The following is a 24,804-nucleotide window of genomic DNA, read 5'->3' as shown; positions in this document are numbered from 1 at the left end:
ATTGGTGGATAGATACAAGACACATTTTACTACCATGTGGACAAGATCAGGACAGAGGACTGGGGTTTGCACCAGGTATAAACAAGGATTCACACATTCAGCTGAATCTCATCTTTTTGAATTTTTCTGTGCTTTCTGTAGTAGTAGTTTTTCCTGTTTCCTTTTTTTGAGCTAGTTGTTCATCCTCTCCTCTCTGCTTACAGTTTATAAAAAACACACACCGTTATCATGTTTAAATATCCATAACACCTGTGGACATAGACACATTAAACAAGACCAAATAGGAGTTTTGTGTGATGATCATGTGTGAACACCTGAACAAGGGTATTGGTATGTGTCATGATCCTGTGTAAACTCTGGAGCAGGTTAGTGATCCATGTGGATCAGTGAATTACAGCTTGGGTAATGTGGACTGAAAATAAAGAGGTTGGACTTTTCTTGTCGATTTGAATGTTTCTTTGTGGTTTGTATTGGATATCAACTTCTCACAGACAAAATAAATGGGAGGGGGGGGGGGGGGTCTGTGGCATTGAGAAGTATAAACATAATTGAGATAAACAAAATATACTTTTTTTTAACATTGGTTTTATACCAATCAATCCTCCACAAATAATCTCACCTTCTCATTGACATTGTTGAAAGTTTATTTTTTTTGCCTTGACATAGTTGGGCTGCAGCACTAGTCAGTCACCACCAGAGGAACCCATACACACTGTCAGCGGTTGTTTCTGTCCTGATTCAGAGCCCTCTGTTGGTTAGCCTTGTCCCATACCCTCTCTGTTGGTTAGCCTTGTCCCATACTCTCTCTGTTGGTTAGCCTTGTCCCATACCCTCTCTGTTGGTTAGCCTTGTCCTCCATACTCTCTCTGTTGGTTAGCCTTGTCCTCCATACCCTCTCTGTTGGTTAGCCTTGTCCCATACCCTCTCTGTTGGTTAGCCTTGTCCCATACCCTCTCTGTTGGTTAGCCTTGTCCCATACCCTCTCTGTTGGTTAGCCTTGTCCCATACCCTCTCTGTTGGTTAGTCTTGTCCCATACCCTCTCTTTGTCCCATACCCTCTCTGTTGGTTAGCCCTCTCTGTTGGTTAGCCTTGTCCTCCATACCCTCTGTTGGTTAGCCTTGTCCCATACCCTCTCTGTTGGTTAGCCTTGTCCCATACCCTCTCTGTTGGTTAGCCTTGTCCCATACCCTCTCTGTTGGTTAGCCTTGTCCCATACCCTCTCTGTTGGTTAGCCCTCTCTGTTGGTTAGCCTTGTCCTACATACCCTCTCTGTTGGTTAGCCTTGTCCCATACCCTCTCTGTTGGTTAGCCTTGTCCCATACCCTCTCTGTTGGTTAGTCTTGTCCCATACCCTCTCTGTTGGTTAGCCTTGTCCCATACCCTCTCTGTTGGTTAGCCCTCTCTGTTGGTTAGCCTTGTCCTCCATACCCTCTGTTGGTTAGCCTTGTCCCATACCCTCTCTGTTGGTTAGCCTTGTCCCATACCCTCTCTGTTGGTTAGCCTTGTCCCATACCCCCTCTGTTGGCAGTGGTGGAAAAAGTACCACATTGTCATACTTGAGTAAAAGTAAAGATACCTTAATAGAAAATGACTCAAGTAAAAGTGAAAGTCACCCAGTAAAATACTACTTGAGTAAAAGTCCAAAAGTGTTTGGTTTTAAAAGTACTTAAGTATTAAAAGTATAAATAATTTCACATTCCTTGTATTAAGCAAACCAGACGGCACAAATGTCTTGTTTTTAATTTACGGATAGCCAGGGGCACACTCCAACACTCAGACATCATTTACAAACAAAGCATGTGTGTTTAGTGAGTCTGTCAGATCAGAGGTAGTAGGGGTGTTCTAGTTAAGTGTGTGAATTGGACCATTTTCCTGTCCTGCTAAGCATTCAAAATGTAACAAGTACTTTTAGGTTGGTCACATGTAGTGTAGACAACTCTAGGCTACAGTGCAACCAGGGGAACAGGGTTCCAGGTGCAACATCATTGACAGGAGTGAAAATGATGGACATGAATTCAGTATACTCCATCAGATACAGTAGAGGACCAGACTACTAATAGTTGCTCTGGGATTATTACCAGGACACATTTAACAAAGAATCAGACGTTTTTCCCCCTCACACAACAGAACTCACACAGTGTCTCTGAATGTTTCTTAAGAGATCTTTTATTGCCAGATGTTCATACATACAGTTGTTGTTAGAGGGGCGAAGACGCAAGAAAAGCTCAGCGAGTCTGGATGTGCTTGTGTCCAAGTCCCACACTGACTTACAGTACAGCAGTGGGGGAGAAGGAGATAATATAGCCAATCACAGAAAACATGGTCTGCATTCCAAATGGCACCCTATTCCCTACAAGGTACATTACTTTTGGACTCTATGGGTCCTGGTAAAAAAAAAAAAAGAAGAAGAAGTAGTGCACTCTATAGGGAATAGGGTGCCATTTGGGACACACGCCATGTTTTATTGAGTGCAATGTAATGAAAGGCTGCTGAAGGTTCCATAGGAGTACTAGGGGCTGAAGCGTTACAGTTGGCATCCTTTCAGATGGAGCCGACATATGCAGTGTTTACCATGAATGCAGTCTATGCTAATGCAGGAACATTTTCAATCACGCTAAAACGCTGAAGTTCAGTGATACAGATTGAATCCAGTCCTAGGTGGTAACGCTGAAGTTCAGCGATACAGATTGAATCCAGTCCTAGGTGATAACGCTGAAGTTCAGCGATACAGATTGAATCCAGTCCTAGGTGGTAACGCTGAAGTTCAGCGATACAGATTGAATCCAGTCCTAGGTGGTTACATCGACCACTCCGTCTATCCTAATGTGTTTCAAGTCATGTGGGGAGGGGAAACAATAAAACATAACAAACGCTAAAGCCTCTGAGCATTCAAATCAAATCAAATCAAATCTCCCTTTATCCATAACATGACGTGACACGCCTCATCTGTAGACATTTTTTAAAACCATGCATGGTTTGGTTTTCACTTAAATTACAATTTCCATAGAATAACACTGCTTTGTTTAACCTTTAATACACTATTCTATACAAAATACCAACAAGTGAAAGACATAAAACACATCGTTGTGACATTTACATCATTTTACAGCATTCTTCCCCCATTATTACTTTACATGTACTCAGAGTTACAATACTCCAAATGACCATCTGAGAAAAAGGCTGAAAGAATATACTTTCTCACTGTTAATGTTCTGGTTTTCCTCAATGAAAGACGCATGCTACAAATGGTGTATAAGGTGCTGGATAGTTTCATACCAAATTGTAAGTTCTCCATGAGAAAGACATATACTTGTAGGTGTGTGACTGTTTTGTTGTGGCTTGTGTTGCTGCAAGCATATATTCTTTCATGTTTAGTCGACAATGGCTGTTTCCATCACAGTGAATGTTTGTGACTGTGTAGAATCATCATACAACTCTCTACACAATTCCAAATGTAAACTGGAATTATGCACTTTAAAAAACTAGCTATCTAGCTGACTGTAACCACTACACCTCAATAAAAGTCAACAGTGTAGGAACGTTCAGATATACTATATGCCCTTATTCTACATTAAGGCAAATGGAAACAACTAATATCTTTTTGTAGAACATTTTTTGTGACAAAACTGCTAAAATGGAAATATTGTCATTAGACAATTAGCTATAACCCTAGTTTAGTTGTGATTCGAAATAAAACTGCAATGTGCAAATGGAAGAGGAGAACTGTTTCCAAGACATAAAGCCATGGAACATAGTACTGACATGTATTCATCTAGGAAAGAATGAAAACAGGAAGTCACAGCTGTTGAATTGACCTAAGGAGGAAGTCCTTTCATTACACACAGTAACATTTTCTGTAACAAATATCTCCCTGAACATTACTGAATAAATAGACTTGTCTATAAAAGGCACTCATTCAGTTGAAGCTCATATCGTTTTTCTATAATAACCAATTATTCATCTCTTACTTTTTTAAACAATTCTTAAATGTTGCCTAACTCTTTGACACAGAGAGTAAAGAGAGAGTACGTAAATGTAACTAGTGTAAATATATCTATCTCCCTGTCGGTTCTACCACTCCACAATAAGTATGTCTCAACCATAGAAGAAGGCTTTGCAGCGAACAACAGCAGGAGCTTGCGTAACACTGGTGTCATGCATGCAACACGTGTGTAATTGTAGGTACTAGGCAGGCCTATAGGCTAAAGCTGGAACATGTATGTTGTAGGCAGGCCTATAGGTTAAAGCTGTAACATTCGCTACGCGTGATTGACAGACGTGAGTCTGTCTGGACCCAGTAGCATCGTCCCTTCTGTACACTTGTCCGCTCACAGACTGTTCTCACCAAAGTTGATGACTCTGATATGCTATGTGTTTTTTAAAAGTGGAAACCAGTAATTCAATTGTATGTAGTAAATGATACCTTCCCTCTTAACACATCATGGTGTGTCCTCTTGGAATTCCAGTTTGTTCCATCGGTATAAAATCCAACTGAATCAACAACATGCAAAATTGGAAACATTTTAGTTTGCAAAAGTCAAAGGAATCTGTTCACGTTTCCTCTGAAATTAGAGTGTATAATCAGTTGTGCTACTGTTTCATTATTGGTTCTGTCTGGGGGATTCTTTCATTCATCTGATATCTGATTGGTACATCAGTGTGTGTCAAGGATTTCCCCTTCCTTTCCTCTAAATATCCAACGTCTACATCCAGTGCAAATATTCCTTCTCTGAGCACCTTTTTCTCACACATTAAAGTATTTTAAAACCCCAAAAACTACCACAGTAGTATAGTAGAACAAAACAGCCTGTGGACACAGACATTTTTTTTTTTAATATAAACAAAAATTGTTCAAACTAAAAATACTATCTGACACCAAGCCCAACACACAAGCTCATCATAAGTGGGGATAGATAACATCAATGCTAACGTCTTTAACATCAATGCTAACGTCTTTAACATCAATGCTAACTTATTTAGCATCAATGCTAACTAATTTAGCATCAATGCTAACTTATTTAGCGTCAATGCTAACTTATTTAGCGTCAATGCTAACTTATTTAGCATCAATGCTAACTTATTTAGCGTCAATGCTAACTTCTTTACTACTCAACTCCGAGGCCTTTTTGGTTCAGACACAAGTCCACAGTGATTCAAGCACTCGCATGTCCCTCCCTTTAGAAGTCCTGAGGCTAAATGTCTTCTGTGTAGGTAAGTCTCAGTTTGTATCTTTCAGTCATAGGGTGAATCTCAATTGAGGAAAAGGTTAGGGAGGACGAGCCTCAGATCTAGTCCTCCAATGCCTTGTGTAGACAGGTGAGGATAGAAGACACGAGGAATCAAGGAAATACAACTGAGATTCACCACTAGTCATGTGGTCACTGTGGGCTTCATCAAGTGATTAAGACTTACAGTTGGGATGTGAGCTGTTCCTCAAAGGCCTCAGCCTCATATTCAAAGGTTAGGAGAAACAACTGATTGGAACAACACCATTAAGAAACACTCAAGTCGGCACAGCAGCATAGTGTAGTGGTTTGGATGCTGAACTTTACCTGAGTGTGTGTGTGGAGCTGAGTCAGCTGGATCACTGAACCCCTTTAACTGCCCCTATACGAATACCACTTTGTTCCACTGAAAACCATCTATTATCCTGGATGAGGACCATATTCCTCATGGTCTCTTCCTGAACATTGTTTACCATCTTAACCAGGTGGAACACTGTGTCACAGCTACCTGCACAAACCACAGACAGGAAGATGAGCTACAGTCATCATAAAGCTGAACCAGGGGAAAGACCAAGCGAAGCTATGGTGCAGCGGTTGACTGGCTGGCTGGATGAGCAGGGGTTAGAGGTCAGGGGTCAGTGAAGGGCGGGGCAGGCGGTAAGAGGGTTTCCCAGGTGTCTGTGTGTGCTGTGCTGCCGGATCCAGCTCTACTTCTCTTCCTGTCACACAGCCATCTCTGAACCACTGGACAACCCCAAGGCATTGGCCTCCTCTGGCGTCAGACCGCTTTTCAGTGTTCTTCTCACTGTAGAGAGGAAGAGGGCAGGGAGACATAGAGAGAGAGACAGAGAAAGAGAGAGAGAGAGAGAGAGAGAGAGAGACAGAGACAGAGACAGAGAGAGAGACAGAGACACAGAGAGAGAGACATAGAGAGAGAAAGAGAGAGAGAGAGAGAGAGAGAGAGAGAGAGACAGACAGACAGACAGACAGAGAGACAGAGACAGAGAGAGAGAGAGACACAGAGACACAGAGACACAGAAAGAGACATAGAGAGAGAGAGAGAGAGAGAGAGAGAGAGAGAGAGAGAGAGAGAGAGAGAGAGAGAGACAGAGAGAGAGAGAGAGAGAGAGAGAGAGAGAGACAGAGAGAGAGACAGAGAGACAGAGAGAGAGACAGAGAGAGACAGAATGGAATTGAGAGAGAGAGAGACAGAGAGAGAGACAGAGAGAGAGAGACAGAGAGAGAGAGACAGAGAGAGAGAGACAGAGAGAGAGAGAGACAGAGAGAGAGAGAGACAGAGAGAGAGAGAGAGACAGAGAGAGAGACAGAGAGAGAGAGAGAGAGACAGAGAGAGAGACAGAGAGAGACAGAATGGAATTGAGAGAGAGAGAGACAGAGAGAGAGACAGAGAGAGAGAGACAGAGAGAGAGAGAGAGAGAGAGAGAGAGAGAGAGAGAGAGAGAGAGAGAGAGAGAGAGAGAGAGAGAGAGAGAGAGACATGAAGAGGTTTAAATAGAACTGGATGTATTTACTGTAGCATGGTGTTGTTGAACTGTATCACTCAGGTGATGCTGGAAAATAAGATAGTGTGCATTAACACTGACAGAAAGTCCACAATCAGATGTCGAGGGCAGTTAAACCTTTGGCCACACCACATCCAAAGCTAATGTAAGGATACTGTAAAAAGAAAAGTTGCAAATCTGATGTCAAACAAAGGCAACTCTTACTTCAAATATTTTGTTACTGTAAAAAAAGCCCTCTGACTCACGTGACTTGCGGTTGGCTCTGGACCTCTTCCTCTCGCGAGGCTCTGTCCGTGTCCTGGGCCCCTGAGTGGCTGACCTGACGATGCGCTCCATGATCTCATCTGCAGCGTCTGTCTCTGTGCAATTAGGTGGGTCTTCAATCACTGATGAGCCCCAAGGACCCACACGGCCTAGGAGAGAAGATAAGGAGAGAAGGAGAGAAGAGAAGAAGAGAAGACAAGGAGAAAAGAGAAGGAGAGAAGACAAGGAGAGAACAGAAGGAGAGAAGGAGAGACGAGAACGAGAGAAGACAAGGAGAGAAGAGAAGGAGAGAAAACAAGAAGAGAAGTAGAGAAGACAAGGAGCGAAAGAGAAGGAGAGAAGAGAAGGAGAGAAGTCAAGGAGAGAAGAGAAGGAGAGAAAACAAGAAGAAAAGTAGAGAAGGCAAGGAGAGAAAGAGAAGGAGAGAAGAGAAGGAGAGAAGAGAAGGAGAGAAGAGAAGGAGAGAAGAGAAGGAGAGAAAGAGAAGGAGAGAAGAGAAGGAGAGAAAGAGAAGGAGAGAAGAGAAGGAGAGAAGAGAAGGAGAGAAGAGAAGGAGAGAAAACAAGAAGAGAAGTAGAGAAGGCAAGGAGAGAAAGAGAAGGAGAGAAGAGAAGGAGAGAAAACAAGAAGAGAAGGAGAGAAGAGAAGGAGAGAAGTCAAGGAGAGAAGAGAAGGAGAGAAAAGAAGAAGAAAAGTAGAGAAGGCAAGGAGAGAAAGAGAAGGAGAAGGAGAGAAGAGAAGGACAGACAGAATCAACCTCAGGTGTAGTAGAGCTGGCCGTTGTAAAAAAAGAAAAGTCCAGAAGTTTCCCTTTTTGACAGGAGTTGTGTGAAGGTGGTGGTCTGTCAGACTGACCTGGCCTGCTGGCTCTGGTGCGTGTACGTAGGCCTGGCACGGTGTCACTGCAGCCCTGCAAGCTGCTCTTCAGCACTGCCTTCATGTTCTCATGCTCGGCTGCATCCTCAGCATACTGCAGACCCTGCGTCAGCACGCCCTCCTGGCTTACAGGCCCCGGGGCGCTTCCGCCAAACTTTCCATCCTGTGGGGTGGATTAGGAGAGAAGAGCTAGGTTAGAGATGAAACTTCCTAAATCTATCTATGAAAATGGTTCAATTAGTCATCATGCTCTGGCACCATTAAGAGCACTCAATTAGAAAACATGTAGAAAACAACGACATACAAATCCATTCTGGGTTAATCACAGTTCTTCACAGTATTCTCCTGACCAACAGCATGGGAGCTATATTTAAATGGTCAGATGCTGCATGCACTTTTAAAAATTGTATCCCACAAACAGAAGCCATATTTATTTAGTATCTGTAACAAACAAACAACAAACAAACAAACCAACAACACCTCCCACCCCCCACAAAAACACACTGTCAAAAAAACATTCACCACAGGTCTTCGTCATAACTTATTAGTCATAAGTTAACATTACTTAGACCTAAGTTATCAGCACTATGTGACGACCGTCTTATGAACCTTTACATCACATACAGTTAAGTAAAAACCATCTGTATTGAAACCTGCTGATTTCTTCCCTGTTGACGGTGATCGCCATCTTGGTTCCATTATAGAACAAACAGAGCTGTGTAAGCTGATCCTGGTCAGCAGAGTGAGGTTTCATCCCAAATGGAACCCTATTCCTTTATAGTGCACTATTTTAGACCAGGACTCTGGTCAAAAGAACTACACTATACTATACTATATAAGGAATAGGGTGGCATTTAGGACTCAGACTCTCATGTGGACCCATTGTTTTTTAAGAGATGAATCTCTGGTTCTCATGAGGTCTACTACCAAGGGTTAGGTTCTCTCAGGAAGTGCTTGTCTGTGGATTCTGACCCCCTGGGGTCTGGTTTGAGTTTGGCCTACCCTGCTTCCCTTGTCTGTGGACTTGCAGTGAACAGAACTTCCATAGCCCTCTCTCTCTCTCTTTATTTCTCTCTCTCTCTCTCTCTCTCTCTCTCTCTCTCTCTCTCTCTCTCTCTCTCTCTCTCTGTCTCTCTCTCTCTTTCACACACACACACACACACACACACACACACACACACACACACACACACACACACACACACACACACACACACACACACACACACACACACACACACACACACACACACACACAGTTTGTTTTACCATCCTTGTGGGAACAAACTATTTATCCTATTTTCCCTAACCGTGAACCTAACCCTAAACCTTAACCTAACCTCAAACCCCTATTTCTAACCCTAAACCTTAACCTAACCTCAAACCCCTATTTCTAACCCTAAACCTTAACCTAACCTCAAACCCCTATTTCTAACCCTAAACCTTAACCTAACCTCAAACCCCTATTTCTAACCCTAAACCTTAACCTAACCTCAAACCCCTATTTCTAACCCTAAACCTTAACCTAACCTCAAACCCCTATTTCTAACCCTAAACCTTAACCTAACCTCAAACCCCTATTTCTAACCCTAAACCTTAACCTAACCTCAAACCCCTATTTCTAACCCTAACCCTTAAGCCCTGTCTGAAATGTCCTTGTTTTACTATCCATCTGAGATGTATCTCCTGGATCTGTATTCTTCTACCTAGTCTGATAACTACTACTGTAGCTGGTTCCTCTAATCACACTGTCAATACCTAGTCTGATAACTACTGGTTCCTCTAAACATACTGTCAATACCTAGTCTGATAACTACTACTGTAGCTGGTTCCTCTAAACATACTGTCAATACCTAATCTGATAACTACTACTGTAGCTGGTTCCTCTAAACACACTGTCAATACCTAGTCTGATAACTACTGGTTCCTCTAAACATACTGTCAATACCTAGTCTGATAACTACTACTGTAGCTGGTTCCTCTAAACATACTGTCTATACCTAGTCTGATAACTACTACTGTAGCTGGTTCCTCTAAACATACTGTCAATACCTAGTCTGATAACTACTACTGTAGCTGGTTCCTCTAAACACACTGCCAATACCTAGTCTGATAACTACTACTGTAGCTGGTTCCTCTAAACACACTGTCAATACCTAGTCTGATAACTACTACTGTAGCTGGTTCCTCTAAACATACTGTCAATACCTAGTCTGATAACTACTGGTTCCTCTAAACATACTGTCAATACCTAGTCTGATAAACACTACTGTAGCTGGTTCCTCTAAACACACTGTCAATACCTAGTCTGATAACTACTGGTTCCTCTAAACAAACTGTCAATACCTAGTCTGATAACTACTGGTTCCTCTAAACATACTGTCAATACCTAGTCTGATAACTACTACTGTAGCTGGTTCCTCTAAACATACTGTCAATACCTAGTCTGATAACTACTGGTTCCTCTAAACATACTGTCAATACCTAGTCTGATAACTACTACTGTAGCTGGTCAATACCTCTAAACTACTGTAGCTGGTTCCTCTACTGTCAATACCTAGTCTGATAACTACTACTGTAGCTGGTTCCTCTAAACATACTGTCAATACCTAGTCTGATAACTACTGGTTCCTCTAAACATACTGTCAATACCTAGTCTGATAACTACTGGTTCCTCTAAACATACTGTCAATACCTAGTCTGATAACTACTGGTTCCCCTAAACATACTGTCAATACCTAGTCTGATAACTACTACTGTAGCTGGTTCCTCTAAACATACTGTCAATACCTAGTCTGATAACTACTGGTTCCTCTAAACATACTGTCAATACCTAGTCTGATAACTACTGGTTCCTCTAAACATACTGTCAATACCTAGTCTGATAACTACTGGTTCCTCTAAACATACTGTCAATACCTAGTCTGATAACTACTGGTTCCTCTAAACATACTGTCAATACCTAGTCTGATAACTACTACTGTAGCTGGTTCCTCTAAACATACTGTCAATACCTAGTCTGATAACTACTACTGTAGCTGGTTCCTCTAAACACACTGTCAATACCTAGTCTGATAACTACTACTGTAGCTGGTTCCTCTAAACATACTGTCAATACCTAGTCTGATAACTACTGGTTCCTCTAAACATACTGTCAATACCTAGTCTGGTAACTACTACTGTAGCTGGTTCCTCTAAACATACTGTCAATACCTAGTCTGATAACTACTACTGTAGCTGGTTCCTCTAAACACACTGTCAATACCTAGTCTGGTAACTACTACTGTAGCTGGTTCCTCTAAACACACTGTCAATACCTAGTCTGATAACTACTGGTTCCTCTAAACATACTGCCAATACCTAGTCTGATAACTACTACTGTAGCTGGTTCCTCTAAACATACTGTCTATACCTAGTCGGATAACTACTGGTTCCTCTAAACATACTGTCAATACCTAGTCTGATAACTACTACTGTAGCTGGTTCCTCTAAACATACTGTCAATAACTAGTCTGATAACTACTACTGTAGCTGGTTCCTCTAAACACACTGTCAATACCTAGTCTGATAACTACTACTGTAGCTGGTTCCTCTAAACACACTGTCAATACCTAGTCTGATAACTACTACTGTAGCTGGTTCCTGTAAACATACTGTCAATACCTAGTGTGATAACTACTACTGTAGCTGGTTCCTATAAACACACTGTCAATACCTAGTCTGATAACTACTGGTTCCTCTAAACACACTGTCAATACCTAGTCTGATAACTACTACTGTAGCTGGTTCCTCTAAACATACTGTCAATACCTAGTCTGATAACTACTACTGTAGCTGGTTCCTCTAAACACACTGTCAATACCTAGTCTGATAACTACTACTGTAGCTGGTTCCTCTAAACATACTGTCAATACCTAGTCTGATAACTACTACTGTAGCTGGTTCCTCTAAACACACTGTCAATACCTAGTCTGATAACTACTACTGTAGCTGGTTCCTCTAAACATACTGTCAATACCTAGTCTGATAACTACTGGTTCCTCTAAACACACTGTCAATACCTAGTCTGATAACTACTGTTTCCTCTAAACAAACTGTCAATACCTAGTCTGATAACTACTGGTTCCTCTAAACATACTGTCAATACCTAGTCTGATAACTACTACTGTAGCTGGTTCCTCTAAACATACTGTCAATACCTAGTCTGATAACTACTGGTTCCTCTAAACATACTGTCAATACCTAGTCTGATAACTACTACTGTAGCTGGTTCCTCTAAACATACTGTCAATACCTAGTCTGATAACTACTACTGTAGCTGGTTCCTCTAAACATACTGTCAATACCTAGTCTGATAACTACTGGTTCCTCTAAACATACTGTCAATACCTAGTCTGATAACTACTGGTTCCTCTAAACATACTGTCAATACCTAGTCTGATAACTACTGGTTCCTCTAAACATACTGTCAATACCTAGTCTGATAACTACTACTGTAGCTGGTTCCTCTAAACATACTGTCAATACCTAGTCTGATAACTACTGGTTCCTCTAAACATACTGTCAATACCTAGTCTGATAACTACTGGTTCCTCTAAACATACTGTCATACTGTCAATACCTAGTCTGATAACTACCTAGTGGTTCCTCTAAACATACTGTCATAACTACTGGTTCCTAGTCTAGTCTGATACTGGTTCCTCTAAACTACTGTCACTAGTCTGGTCAATACCTAGTCTGATAACTACTACTGTAGCTGGTTCCTCTAATACCTAGTCTGATAACTACTGGTTCCTCTAAACATACTGTCAATACCTAGTCTGATAACTACTGGTTCCTCTAAACATACTGTCAATACCTAGTCTGATAACTACTACTGTAGCTGGTTCCTCTAAACATACTGTCAATACCTAGTCTGATAACTACTACTGTAGCTGGTTCCTCTAACACACTGTCAATACCTAGTCTGATAACTACTACTGTAGCTGGTTCCTCTAAACATACTGTCAATACCTAGTCTGATAACTACTGGTTCCTCTAAACATACTGTCAATACCTAGTCTGGTAACTACTACTGTAGCTGGTTCCTCTAAACATACTGTCAATACCTAGTCTGATAACTACTACTGTAGCTGGTTCCTCTAAACACACTGTCAATACCTAGTCTGGTAACTACTACTGTAGCTGGTTCCTCTAAACACACTGTCAATACCTAGTCTGATAACTACTGGTTCCTCTAAACATACTGCCAATAACTAGTCTGATAACTACTACTGTAGCTGGTTCCTCTAAACATACTGTCTATACCTAGTCGGATAACTACTGGTTCCTCTAAACATACTGTCAATACCTAGTCTGATAACTACTACTATAGCTGGTTCCTCTAAACACACTGTCAATACCTAGTCTGATAACTACTACTGTAGCTGGTTCCTCTAAACATACTGTCAATACCTAGTCTGATAACTACTACTGTAGCTGGTTCCTCTAAACACACTGTCAATACCTAGTCTGATAACTACTACTGTAGCTGGTTCCTCTAAACACACTGTCAATACCTAGTCTGATAAACACTACTGTAGCTGGTTCCTGTAAACATACTGTCAATACCTAGTGTGATAACTACTACTGTAGCTGGTTCCTCTATAAACACACTGTCAATACCTAGTCTGATAACTACTAAACACACTGTCAATACCTAGTCTGATAACTACTACTGTAGCTGGTTCCTCTAAACATACTGTCAATACCTAGTCTGATAACTACTACTGTAGCTGGTTCCTCTAAACACACTGTCAATACCTAGTCTGATAACTACTACTGTAGCTGGTTCCTCTAAACATACTGTCAGTCTGATAACTACTGGTTCCTCTAAACATACTGTCAATACCTAGTCTGATAACTACTACTGTAGCTGGTTCCTCTAAACATACTGTCAATACCTAGTCTGATAACTACTACTGTAGCTGGTTCCTCTAAACACACTGTCAATACCTAGTCTGATAACTACTACTGTAGCTGGTTCCTCTAAACATACTGTCAATACCTAGTCTGATAACTACTGGTTCCTCTAAACATACTGTCAATACCTAGTCTGGTAACTACTACTGTAGCTGGTTCCTCTAAACATACTGTCAATACCTAGTCTGATAACTACTACTGTAGCTGGTTCCTCTAAACACACTGTCAATACCTAGTCTGGTAACTACTACTGTAGCTGGTTCCTCTAAACACACTGTCAATACCTAGTCTGATAACTACTGGTTCCTCTAAACATACTGCCAATAACTAGTCTGATAACTACTACTGTAGCTGGTTCCTCTAAACATACTGTCTATACCTAGTCGGATAACTACTGGTTCCTCTAAACATACTGTCAATACCTAGTCTGATAACTACTACTATAGCTGGTTCCTCTAAACACACTGTCAATACCTAGTCTGATAACTACTACTGTAGCTGGTTCCTCTAAACATACTGTCAATACCTAGTCTGATAACTACTACTGTAGCTGGTTCCTCTAAACACACTGTCAATACCTAGTCTGATAACTACTACTGTAGCTGGTTCCTCTAAACACACTGTCAATACCTAGTCTGATAAACACTACTGTAGCTGGTTCCTGTAAACATACTGTCAATACCTAGTGTGATAACTACTACTGTAGCTGGTTCCTATAAACACACTGTCAATACCTAGTCTGATAACTACTGGTTCCTCTAAACACACTGTCAATACCTAGTCTGATAACTACTACTGTAGCTGGTTCCTCTAAACATACTGTCAATACCTAGTCTGATAACTACTACTGTAGCTGGTTCCTCTAAACACACTGTCAATACCTAGTCTGATAACTACTACTGTAGCTGGTTCCTCTAAACATACTGTCAATACCTAGTCTGATAACTACTACTGTAGCTGGTTCCTCTAAACACACTGTCAATACCTAGTCTGATAACTACTACTGTAGCTGGTTCCTCTAAACATACTGTCAATACCTAGTCTGATAACTACTGGTTCCTCTAAACACACTGTCAATACCTAGTCTGATAACTACTGGTTCCTCTAAACATACTGTCAATACCTAGTCTGATAACTACTGGTTCCTCTAAACATACTGTCAATACCTAGTCTGGTAACTACTACTGTAGCTGGTTCCTCTAAACATACTGTCAATACCTAGTCTGATAACTACTACTGTAGCTGGTTCCTCTAAACACACTGTCAATACCTAGTCTGGTAACTACTACTGTAGCTGGTTCCTCTAAACACACTGTCAATACCTAGTCTGATAACTACTGGTTCCTCTAAACATACTGTCAATACCTAGTCTTATAACTACTACTGTAGCTGGTTCCTCTAAACATACTGTCTATACCTAGTCTGATAACTACTGGTTCCTCTAAACATTCTGTCAATACCTAGTCTGATAACTACTACTGTAGCTGGTTCCTCTAAACACACTGTCAATACCTAGTCTGATAACTACTACTGTAGCTGGTTCCTCTAAACATACTGTCAATACCTAGTCTGATAACTACTACTGTAGCTGGTTCCTCTAAACACACTGTCAATACCTAGTCTGATAACTACTACTGTAACTGGTTCCTCTAAACACACTGTCAATACCTAGTCTGATAACTACTACTGTACCTGGTTCCTCTAAACATACTGTCAATACCTAGTCTGATAACTACTGGTTCCTCTAAACACACTGTCAATACCTAGTCTGATAACTACTACTGTAGCTGGTTCCTCTAAACATACTGTCAATACCTAGTCTGATAACTACTACTGTAGCTGGTTCCTCTAAACATACTGTCAATACCTAGTCTGATAACTACTGGTTCCTCTAAACACACTCTCAATACCTAGTCTGATAACTACTGGTTCCTCTAAACATACTGTCAATACCTAGTCTGATAACTACTGGTTCCTCTAAACACACTGTCAACACCTAGTCTGATAACTACTACTGTAGCTGGTTCCTCTAAACATACTGTCAATACCTAGTCTGATAACTACTACTGTAGCTGGTTCCTCTAAACATACTGTCAATACCTAGTCTGATAACTACTACTGTAGCTGGTTCCTCTAAACATACTGTCAATACCTAGTCTGATAACTACTACTGTAGCTGGTTCCTCTAAACACACTGTCAATACCTAGTCTGATAACTACTACTGTAGCTGGTTCCTCTAAACATACTGTCAATACCTAGTCTGATAACTACTGGTTCCTCTAAACATACAGTCAATACCTAGTCTGGTAACTACTACTGTAGCTGGTTCCTCTAAACACACTGTCAATACATAGTCTGATAACTACTGGTTCCTCTAAACATACTGTCAATACCTAGTCTGATAACTACTACTGTAGCTGGTTCCTCTAAAAACACTGTCAATACCTAGTCTGATAACTACTACTGTAGCTAGTTCCTCTAAACACACTGTCAATACCTAGTCTGATAACTACTACTGTAGCTGGTTCCTCTAAACATACTGTCAATACCTAGTCTGATAACTACTGGTTCCTCTAAACATAGTGTCAATACCTAGTCTGATAACTACTACTGTAGCTGGTTCCTCTAAACACACTGTCAATACCTAGTCTGATAACTACTACTGTAGCTGGTTCCTCTAAACACACTGTCAATACCTAGTCTGATAACTACTACTGTAGCTGGTTCCTCTAAACATACTGTCAATACCTAGTCTGAAAACTACTACTGTAGCTGGTTCCTCTAAACATACTGTCAATACCTAGTCTGATAACTACTGGTTCCTCTAAACACACTGTCAATACCTAGTCTGATAACTACTGGTTCCTCTAAACACACTGTCAATACCTAGTCTGATAACTACTGGTTCCTCTAAACACACTGTCAATACCTAGTCTGATAACTACTGGTTCCTCTAAACATACTGTCAATACCTAGTCTGATAACTACTACTGTAGCTGGTTCCTCTAAACATACTGTCAATACCTAGTCTGATAACTACTACTGTAGCTGGTTCCTCTAAACATACTGTCAATACCTAGTCTGATAACTACTACTGTAGCTGGTTCCTCTAAACATACTGTCAATACCTAGTCTGATAACTACTGGTTCCTCTAAACATACTCTCAATACCTAGTCTGGTAACTACTACTGTAGCTGGTTCCTCTAAACATACTGTCAATACCTAGTCTGATAACTACTACTGTAGCTGGTTCCTCTAAACACACTGTCAATACCTAGTCTGATAACTACTACTGTAGCTGGTTCCTCTAAACACACTGTCAATACCTAGTCTGATAACTACTACTGTAGTTGGTTCCTCTAATCATACCGTCAATACCTAGTCTGGTAACTACTACTGTAGCTGGTTCCTCTAAACACACTGTCAATACCTAGTCTGATAACTACTACTGTAGCTGGTTCCTCTAAACATACTGTCAATACCTAGTCTGATAACTACTACTGTAGCTGGTTCCTCTAAACACACTGTCAATACCTAGTCTGATAACTACTACTGTAGCTGGTTCCTCTAAACATACTGTCAATACCTAGTCTGATAACTACTGGTTCCTCTAAACATACAGTCAATACCTAGTCTGGTAACTACTACTGTAGCTGGTTCCTCTAAACACACTGTCAATACCTAGTCTGATAACTACTGGTTCCTCTAAACATACTGTCAATACCTAGTCTGATAACTACTACTGTAGCTGGTTCCTCTAAAAACACTGTCAATACCTAGTCTGATAACTACTACTGTAGCTAGTTCCTCTAAACACACTGTCAATACCTAGTCTGATAACTACTACTGTAGCTGGTTCCTCTAAACATACTGTCAATACCTAGTCTGATAACTACTGGTTCCTCTAAACATACTGTCAATACCTAGTCTGATAACTACTACTGTAGCTGGTTCCTCTAAACACACTGTCAATACCTAGTCTGATAACTACTACTGTAGCTGGTTCCTCTAAACACACTGTCAATACCTAGTCTGATAACTACTACTGTAGCTGGTTCCTCTAAACATACTGTCAATACCTAGTCTGATAACTACTGGTTCCTCTAAACATACTGTCAATACCTAGTCTGGTAACTACTACTGTAGCTGGTTCCTCTAAACATACTGTCAATACCTAGTCTGATAACTACTACTGTAGCTGGTTCCTCTAAACACACTGTCAATACCTAGTCTGGTAACTACTACTGTAGCTGGTTCCTCTAAACACACTGTCAATACCTAGTCTGATAACTACTGGTTCCTCTAAACATACTGTCAATACCTAGTCTTATAACTACTACTGTAGCTGGATCCTCTAAACATACTGTCTATACCTAGTCTGATAACTACTGGTTCCTCTAAACATACTGTCAATACCTAGTCTGATAACTACTACTGTAGCTGGTTCCTCTAAACACACTGTCAATACCTAGTCTGGTAACTACTACTGTAGCTGGTTCCTCTAAACACACTGTCAATACCTAGTCTGATAACTACTGGTTCCTCTAAACATACTGTCAATACCTAGTCTGATAACTACTACTGTAGCTGGTTCCTCTAAACATACTGTCAATACCTAGTCTGATAACTACTACTGTAGCTGGTTCCTCTAAACACACTGTCAATACCTAGTCTGATAACTACTACTGTAACTGGTTCCTCTAAACACACTGTCAATACCTAGTCTGATAACTACTACTGTACCTGGTTCCTCTAAACATACTGTCAATACCTAGTCTGATAACTACTGGTTCCTCTAAACACACTGTCAATACCTAGTCTGATAACTACTGGTTCCTCTAAACATACTGTCAATACCTAGTCTGATAACTACTGGTTCCTCTAAACACACTGTCAACACCTAGTCTGATAACTACTACTGTAGCTGGTTCCTCTAAACATACTGTCAATACCTAGTCTGATAACTACTACTGTAGCTGGTTCCTCTAAACATACTGTCAATACCTAGTCTGATAACTACTACTGTAGCTGGTTCCTCTAAACATACTGTCAATACCTAGTCTGATAACTACTACTGTAGCTGGTTCCTCTAAACACACTGTCAATACCTAGTCTGATAACTACTACTGTAGCTGGTTCCTCTAAACATACTGTCAATACCTAGTCTGATAACTACTGGTTCCTCTAAACATACTGTCAATACCTAGTCTGCTGTAGTGGTTCCTCTAAAAACACCTACTAGTCTGAAACTACTACTGTAGCTAGTCCTCTAAACACACTGTCAATACCTAGTCTGATAACTACTACTGTAGCTGGTTCCTCTAAACATACTGTCAATACCTAGTCTGATAACTACTGGTTCCTCTAAACATACTGTCAATACCTAGTCTGATAACTACTACTGTAGCTGGTTCCTCTAAACACACTGTCAATACTACTGTCTGATTACTGTAGCTGGTTCCTCTAAACACACTGTCAATACCTAGTCTGATAACTACTACTGTAGCTGGTTCCTCTAAACATACTGTCAATACCTAGTCTGATAACTACTACTGTAGCTGGTTCCTCTAAACATACTGTCAATACCTAGTCTGATAACTACTGGTTCCTCTAAACACACTGTCAATACCTAGTCTGATAACTACTGGTTCCTCTAAACACACTGTCAATACCTAGTCTGATAACTACTGGTTCCTCTAAACACACTGTCAATACCTAGTCTGATAACTACTGGTTCCTCTAAACATACTGTCAATACCTAGTCTGATAACTACTACTGTAGCTGGTTCCTCTAAACATACTGTCAATACCTAGTCTGATAACTACTACTGTAGCTGGTTCCTCTAAACATACTGTCAATACCTAGTCTGATAACTACTACTGTAGCTGGTTCCTCTAAACATACTGTCAATACCTAGTCTGATAACTACTGGTTCCTCTAAACATACTGTCAATACCTAGTCTGGTAACTACTACTGTAGCTGGTTCCTCTAAACATACTGTCAATACCTAGTCTGATAACTACTACTGTAGCTGGTTCCTCTAAACACACTGTCAATACCTAGTCTGATAACTACTACTGTAGCTGGTTCCTCTAAACACACTGTCAATACCTAGTCTGATAACTACTACTGTAGTTGGTTCCTCTAATCATACCGTCAATACCTAGTCTGGTAACTACTACTGTAGCTGGTTCCTCTAAACACACTGTCAATACCTAGTCTGATAACTACTACTGTAGCTGGTTCCTCTAAACATACTGTCAATACCTAGTCTGATAACTACTACTGTAGCTGGTTCCTCTAAACACACTGTCAATACCTAGTCTGATAACTACTACTGTAGCTGGTTCCTCTAAACATACTGTCAATACCTAGTCTGATAACTACTGGTTCCTCTAAACATACAGTCAATACCTAGTCTGGTAACTACTACTGTAGCTGGTTCCTCTAAACACACTGTCAATACCTAGTCTGATAACTACTGGTTCCTCTAAACATACTGTCAATACCTAGTCTGATAACTACTACTGTAGCTGGTTCCTCTAAAAACACTGTCAATACCTAGTCTGATAACTACTACTGTAGCTAGTTCCTCTAAACACACTGTCAATACCTAGTCTGATAACTACTACTGTAGCTGGTTCCTCTAAACATACTGTCAATACCTAGTCTGATAACTACTGGTTCCTCTAAACATACTGTCAATACCTAGTCTGATAACTACTACTGTAGCTGGTTCCTCTAAACACACTGTCAATACCTAGTCTGATAACTACTACTGTAGCTGGTTCCTCTAAACACACTGTCAATACCTAGTCTGATAACTACTACTGTAGCTGGTTCCTCTAAACATACTGTCAATACCTAGTCTGATAACTACTACTGTAGCTGGTTCCTCTAAACATACTGTCAATACCTAGTCTGATAACTACTGGTTCCTCTAAACACACTGTCAATACCTAGTCTGATAACTACTGGTTCCTCTAAACACACTGTCAATACCTAGTCTGATAACTACTGGTTCCTCTAAACATACTGTCAATACCTAGTCTGATAACTACTACTGTAGCTGGATCCTCTAAACATACTGTCTATACCTAGTCGGATAACTACTGGTTCCTCTAAACATACTGTCTATACCTAGTCTGATAACTACTACTGTAGCTGGTTCCTCTAAACATACTGTCTATACCTAGTCGGATAACTACTGGTTCCTCTAAACATACTGTCAATACCTAGTCTGATAACTACTACTGTAGCTGGTTCCTCTAAACACACTGTCAATACCTAGTCTGATAACTACTACTGTAGCTGGTTCCTCTAAACACACTGTCAATACCTAGTCTGATAACTACTACTGTAGCTGGTTCCTCTAAACACACTGTCAATACCTAGTCTGATAACTACTACTGTAGCTGGTTCCTCTAAACATACTGTCAATACCTAGTCTGATAACTACTACTGTAGCTGGTTCCTCTAAACATACTGTCAATACCTAGTCTGATAACTACTACTGTAGCTGGTTCCTCTAAACATACTGTCAATACCTAGTCTGATAACTACTGGTTCCTCTAAACATACTGTCAATACCTAGTCTGGTAACTACTACTGTAGCTGGTTCCTCTAAACATACTGTCAATACCTAGTCTGATAACTACTACTGTAGCTGGTTCCTCTAAACACACTGTCAATACCTAGTCTGATAACTACTACTGTAGCTGGTTCCTCTAAACACACTGTCAATACCTAGTCTGATAACTACTACTGTAGTTGGTTCCTCTAATCATACCGTCAATACCTAGTCTGGTAACTACTACTGTAGCTGGTTCCTCTAAACACACTGTCAATACCTAGTCTGATAACTACTACTGTAGCTGGTTCCTCTAAACATACTGTCAATACCTAGTCTGATAACTACTACTGTAGCTGGTTCCTCTAAACACACTGTCAATACCTAGTCTGATAACTACTACTGTAGCTGGTTCCTCTAAACATACTGTCAATACCTAGTCTGATAACTACTACTGTAGTTGGTTCCTCTAATCATACCGTCAATACCTAGTCTGGTAACTACTACTGTAGCTGGTTCCTCTAAACACACTGTCAATACCTAGTCTGATAACTACTACTGTAGCTGGTTCCTCTAAACACACTGTCAATACCTAGTCTGATAACTACTACTGTAACTGGTTCCTCTAAACACACTGTCAATACCTAGTCTGGTAACTACTGGTTCCTCTAAACATACTGTCAATACCTAGTCTGATAACTACTACTGTAGCTGGTTCCTCTAAACACACTGTCAATACCTAGTCTGATAACTACTGGTTCCTCTAAACACACTGTCAATACCTAGTCTGATAACTACTACTGTAGCTTGTTGGCTGCATTCAAAATCACAGCAAGAAATACAGCGGACACACAAGAGAGTAATATGTCAACTTGATCGTGATGAAGAATTCTGGCTTTTGGTTAAAGGTTAGAGACATTACTACCACAGGAAAAATAACACACACACATGCACTTGTTCACACACGCACACACACACACACACCCATACCTCACCATCCTCTTCATCCTCACTCTACAGAGGAAAGGGAAGAAGATGAAATGAAGAGGAAGACAGAAAATGAGATGTTATGAGATGTGCTGGAGGCGCCATAGTCAAACAGAAAGAGCAGAAATATGACCTCTGACAAAAAGAAGAATGAGGAATGTTCTATTCTGTAAATGAGGTTATCTAAAAACGCTGGTCGACTATTAACACACGTCTTGTCCTTTGTACGGTCCACAAATTCCCCATTGGGTGTGACGACCACACAATTGTGCTCCCCTCCTCCCTGTGAGAGCAGCGTGATCACGCTGTGGGGTTAGTTATTTCTCCTGCAGGGACATCCAAAAGTTGGAATATTTCACACAGTGATTGAATTAGGGTGCTCTTGAACTGGAGGTGAACCCTACCAAGGACAACAGGCCCTGGAGTGCTGCTCCATCTCCCTCCTACAGCAGGCTGCAGGCCCCTCTGGGCTGGAGGGAGTTTCATCATCACACAGGGAGGAGGGGGAGCAGGAGGAGGAGCAGGTGGAGGGGGGGCAGAGGAAGAGGAGCAGGAGGAGGAGGATGGGTAGAAGGAGGAGGAGCAGGAGTATGGGGAGAGGGGACCAGTCCTGCTGTTTTAGAATAGGATACATAGTAAACAGATCACTGATTACTGTTACAGTAACCAATCACTGTACTGGATGTGTGAAACTATGCTGATGTCATTGGAAATGAATGCGTTGTCTGAGGTGACCAGTGGCCACGTGTTTGGAGAGTGAGCAGGTGGGTATGAAATCCTGAGGATGACAATGAGGAAGTTCAAGAAAGAAATTGAGAGTCTCAGGTGAAGAGAACACAGGAAAAGACAGGAGAATACATAAGAACACCGGAGAAGACAAGAGAATACAGGGGAACACAGGAGAACACAGGAGAAGACAAGAGAATACAGGAGAACAAAGGAGAATACATAAGAACACCGGAGAAGACAAGAGAATACAGGAGAACACAGGAGAACACAGGAGAAGACAGGAGAAGACAGGAGAAGACAGGAGAACACAGGAGAAGACAGGAGAACACAGGAGAAGACAGGAGAAGACAGGAGAATACAGGAGAAGACATAAGAACACCGGAGAAGACAAGAGAATACAGGGGAACACAGGAGAACACAGGAGAAGACAAGATAATACAGGAGAACAAAGGAGAATACATAAGAACACCGGAGAAGACAAGAGAATACAGGAGAACACAGGAGAACACAGGAGAAGACAGGAGAAGACAGGAGAAGACAGGAGAACACAGGAGAAGACAGGAGAACACAGGAGAAGACAGGAGAACACCGGAGAAGACAAGAGAATACAGGAGAACACAGGAGAAGACAGGAGAAGACAGGAGAAGACAGGAGAACACAGGAGAAGACAGGAGAACACAGGAGAAGACAGGAGAACACAGGAGAACACAGGAGAAGACAGGAGAAGACAGGAGAACACAGGAGAAGACAGGAGAACACAGGAGAAGACAGGAGAAGCCTACAAAGGAAAAAGAGACCAGATGGGGCAAGAGACTAAAAGTGTTTAAATATACAAGGTCTGCGTCCCAAATGCTACCCTATTCCCTTTATAGTACACCATTTTTTAGCAGAGCCCTGGTCAAAGGTAGTCCACTATATAGGGAGTAGGGCACCATTTGAGCCACTTCCCATGAGCAGGCCTGTTAAGTGAACAACAACACTCACATCTGTGATCATCTTTCCTCTGGTCTTGTTCCTCTCTCTGTGGTTGGCCCTCTTCTGTTTCTGTTGCAGGACGCGTTCCCGTGTGGTCCGGTACTCCAGGGCAAACTCACTGAGGATCTTACTGAAGCGGTGGATGCTGACCTCCCGCACAGCGTACGCTGGATGGCCCAGGAACAACAGGAAGGCATGGAACCTGCAACACGTAGAGAGAAAAACATGACGGCATCACATTGCAGTTTACGGCGTCAGATATCACACCGTTATCTCTCTCTGGAGAAACAGATGGTGTCAGATATCACACCGTTATCTCTCTCTGGAGAAACAGACGGCGTCAGATATCACACCGTTATCTCTCTCTGGAGAAACAGACGGCGTCAGATATCACACCGTTATCTCTCTCTGGAGAAACAGATGGCGTCAGATATCACACCGTTATCTCTCTCTGGAGAAACAGATGGTGTCAGATATCACACCGTTATCTCTCTCTGGAGAAACAGACGGCATCAGATATCACACCTTTATCTCTCTCTGGAGAAACAGATGGCGTCAGATATCACACCGTTATCTCTCTCTGGAGAAACAGATGGCGTCAGATATCACACCGTTATCTCTCTCTGGAGAAACAGATGGCGTCAGATATCACACCGTTATCTCTCTCTGGAGAAACAGATGGCGTCAGA

The 24,804-nt window shown here is 41.3% G+C and overlaps 1 protein-coding gene across 4 annotated transcripts in view; it reads right to left on the bottom strand.

Annotated features, from left to right (window-relative positions):
* Nucleotides 1–2,399: 2,399 nt before the first annotated feature.
* The window catches only part of LOC139419656 (FH1/FH2 domain-containing protein 3-like), a 49,705-nt gene continuing 27,300 nt past the window's right edge, over nucleotides 2,400–24,804 (bottom strand). For 3 of the 4 annotated variants that reach the window (XM_071169641.1, XM_071169656.1, XM_071169663.1), the window contains 5 exons: nucleotides 24,125–24,317; nucleotides 22,415–22,438; nucleotides 7,869–8,052; nucleotides 6,995–7,162; nucleotides 2,400–6,031 (listed from right to left, as the gene is read on the bottom strand). In XM_071169641.1, coding sequence (XP_071025742.1) covers nucleotides 5,949–6,031; nucleotides 6,995–7,162; nucleotides 7,869–8,052; nucleotides 22,415–22,438; nucleotides 24,125–24,317 — 652 coding nt within the window. In that variant the 3' untranslated portion in view covers nucleotides 2,400–5,948. The remainder of the gene's footprint in view (nucleotides 6,032–6,994; nucleotides 7,163–7,868; nucleotides 8,053–22,414; nucleotides 22,439–24,124; nucleotides 24,318–24,804) is intronic. The other variant, XM_071169647.1, reaches the window with a different exon arrangement.

Source organism: Oncorhynchus clarkii, chromosome 2 (assembly GCF_045791955.1).
Source record: "Oncorhynchus clarkii lewisi isolate Uvic-CL-2024 chromosome 2, UVic_Ocla_1.0, whole genome shotgun sequence".
Taxonomy (NCBI): Eukaryota; Metazoa; Chordata; class Actinopteri; order Salmoniformes; family Salmonidae; genus Oncorhynchus; species Oncorhynchus clarkii.
The sequence above is the reverse complement of the archived record's forward strand: the minus strand, read 5'-3'. Positions and strand labels throughout refer to the sequence as shown.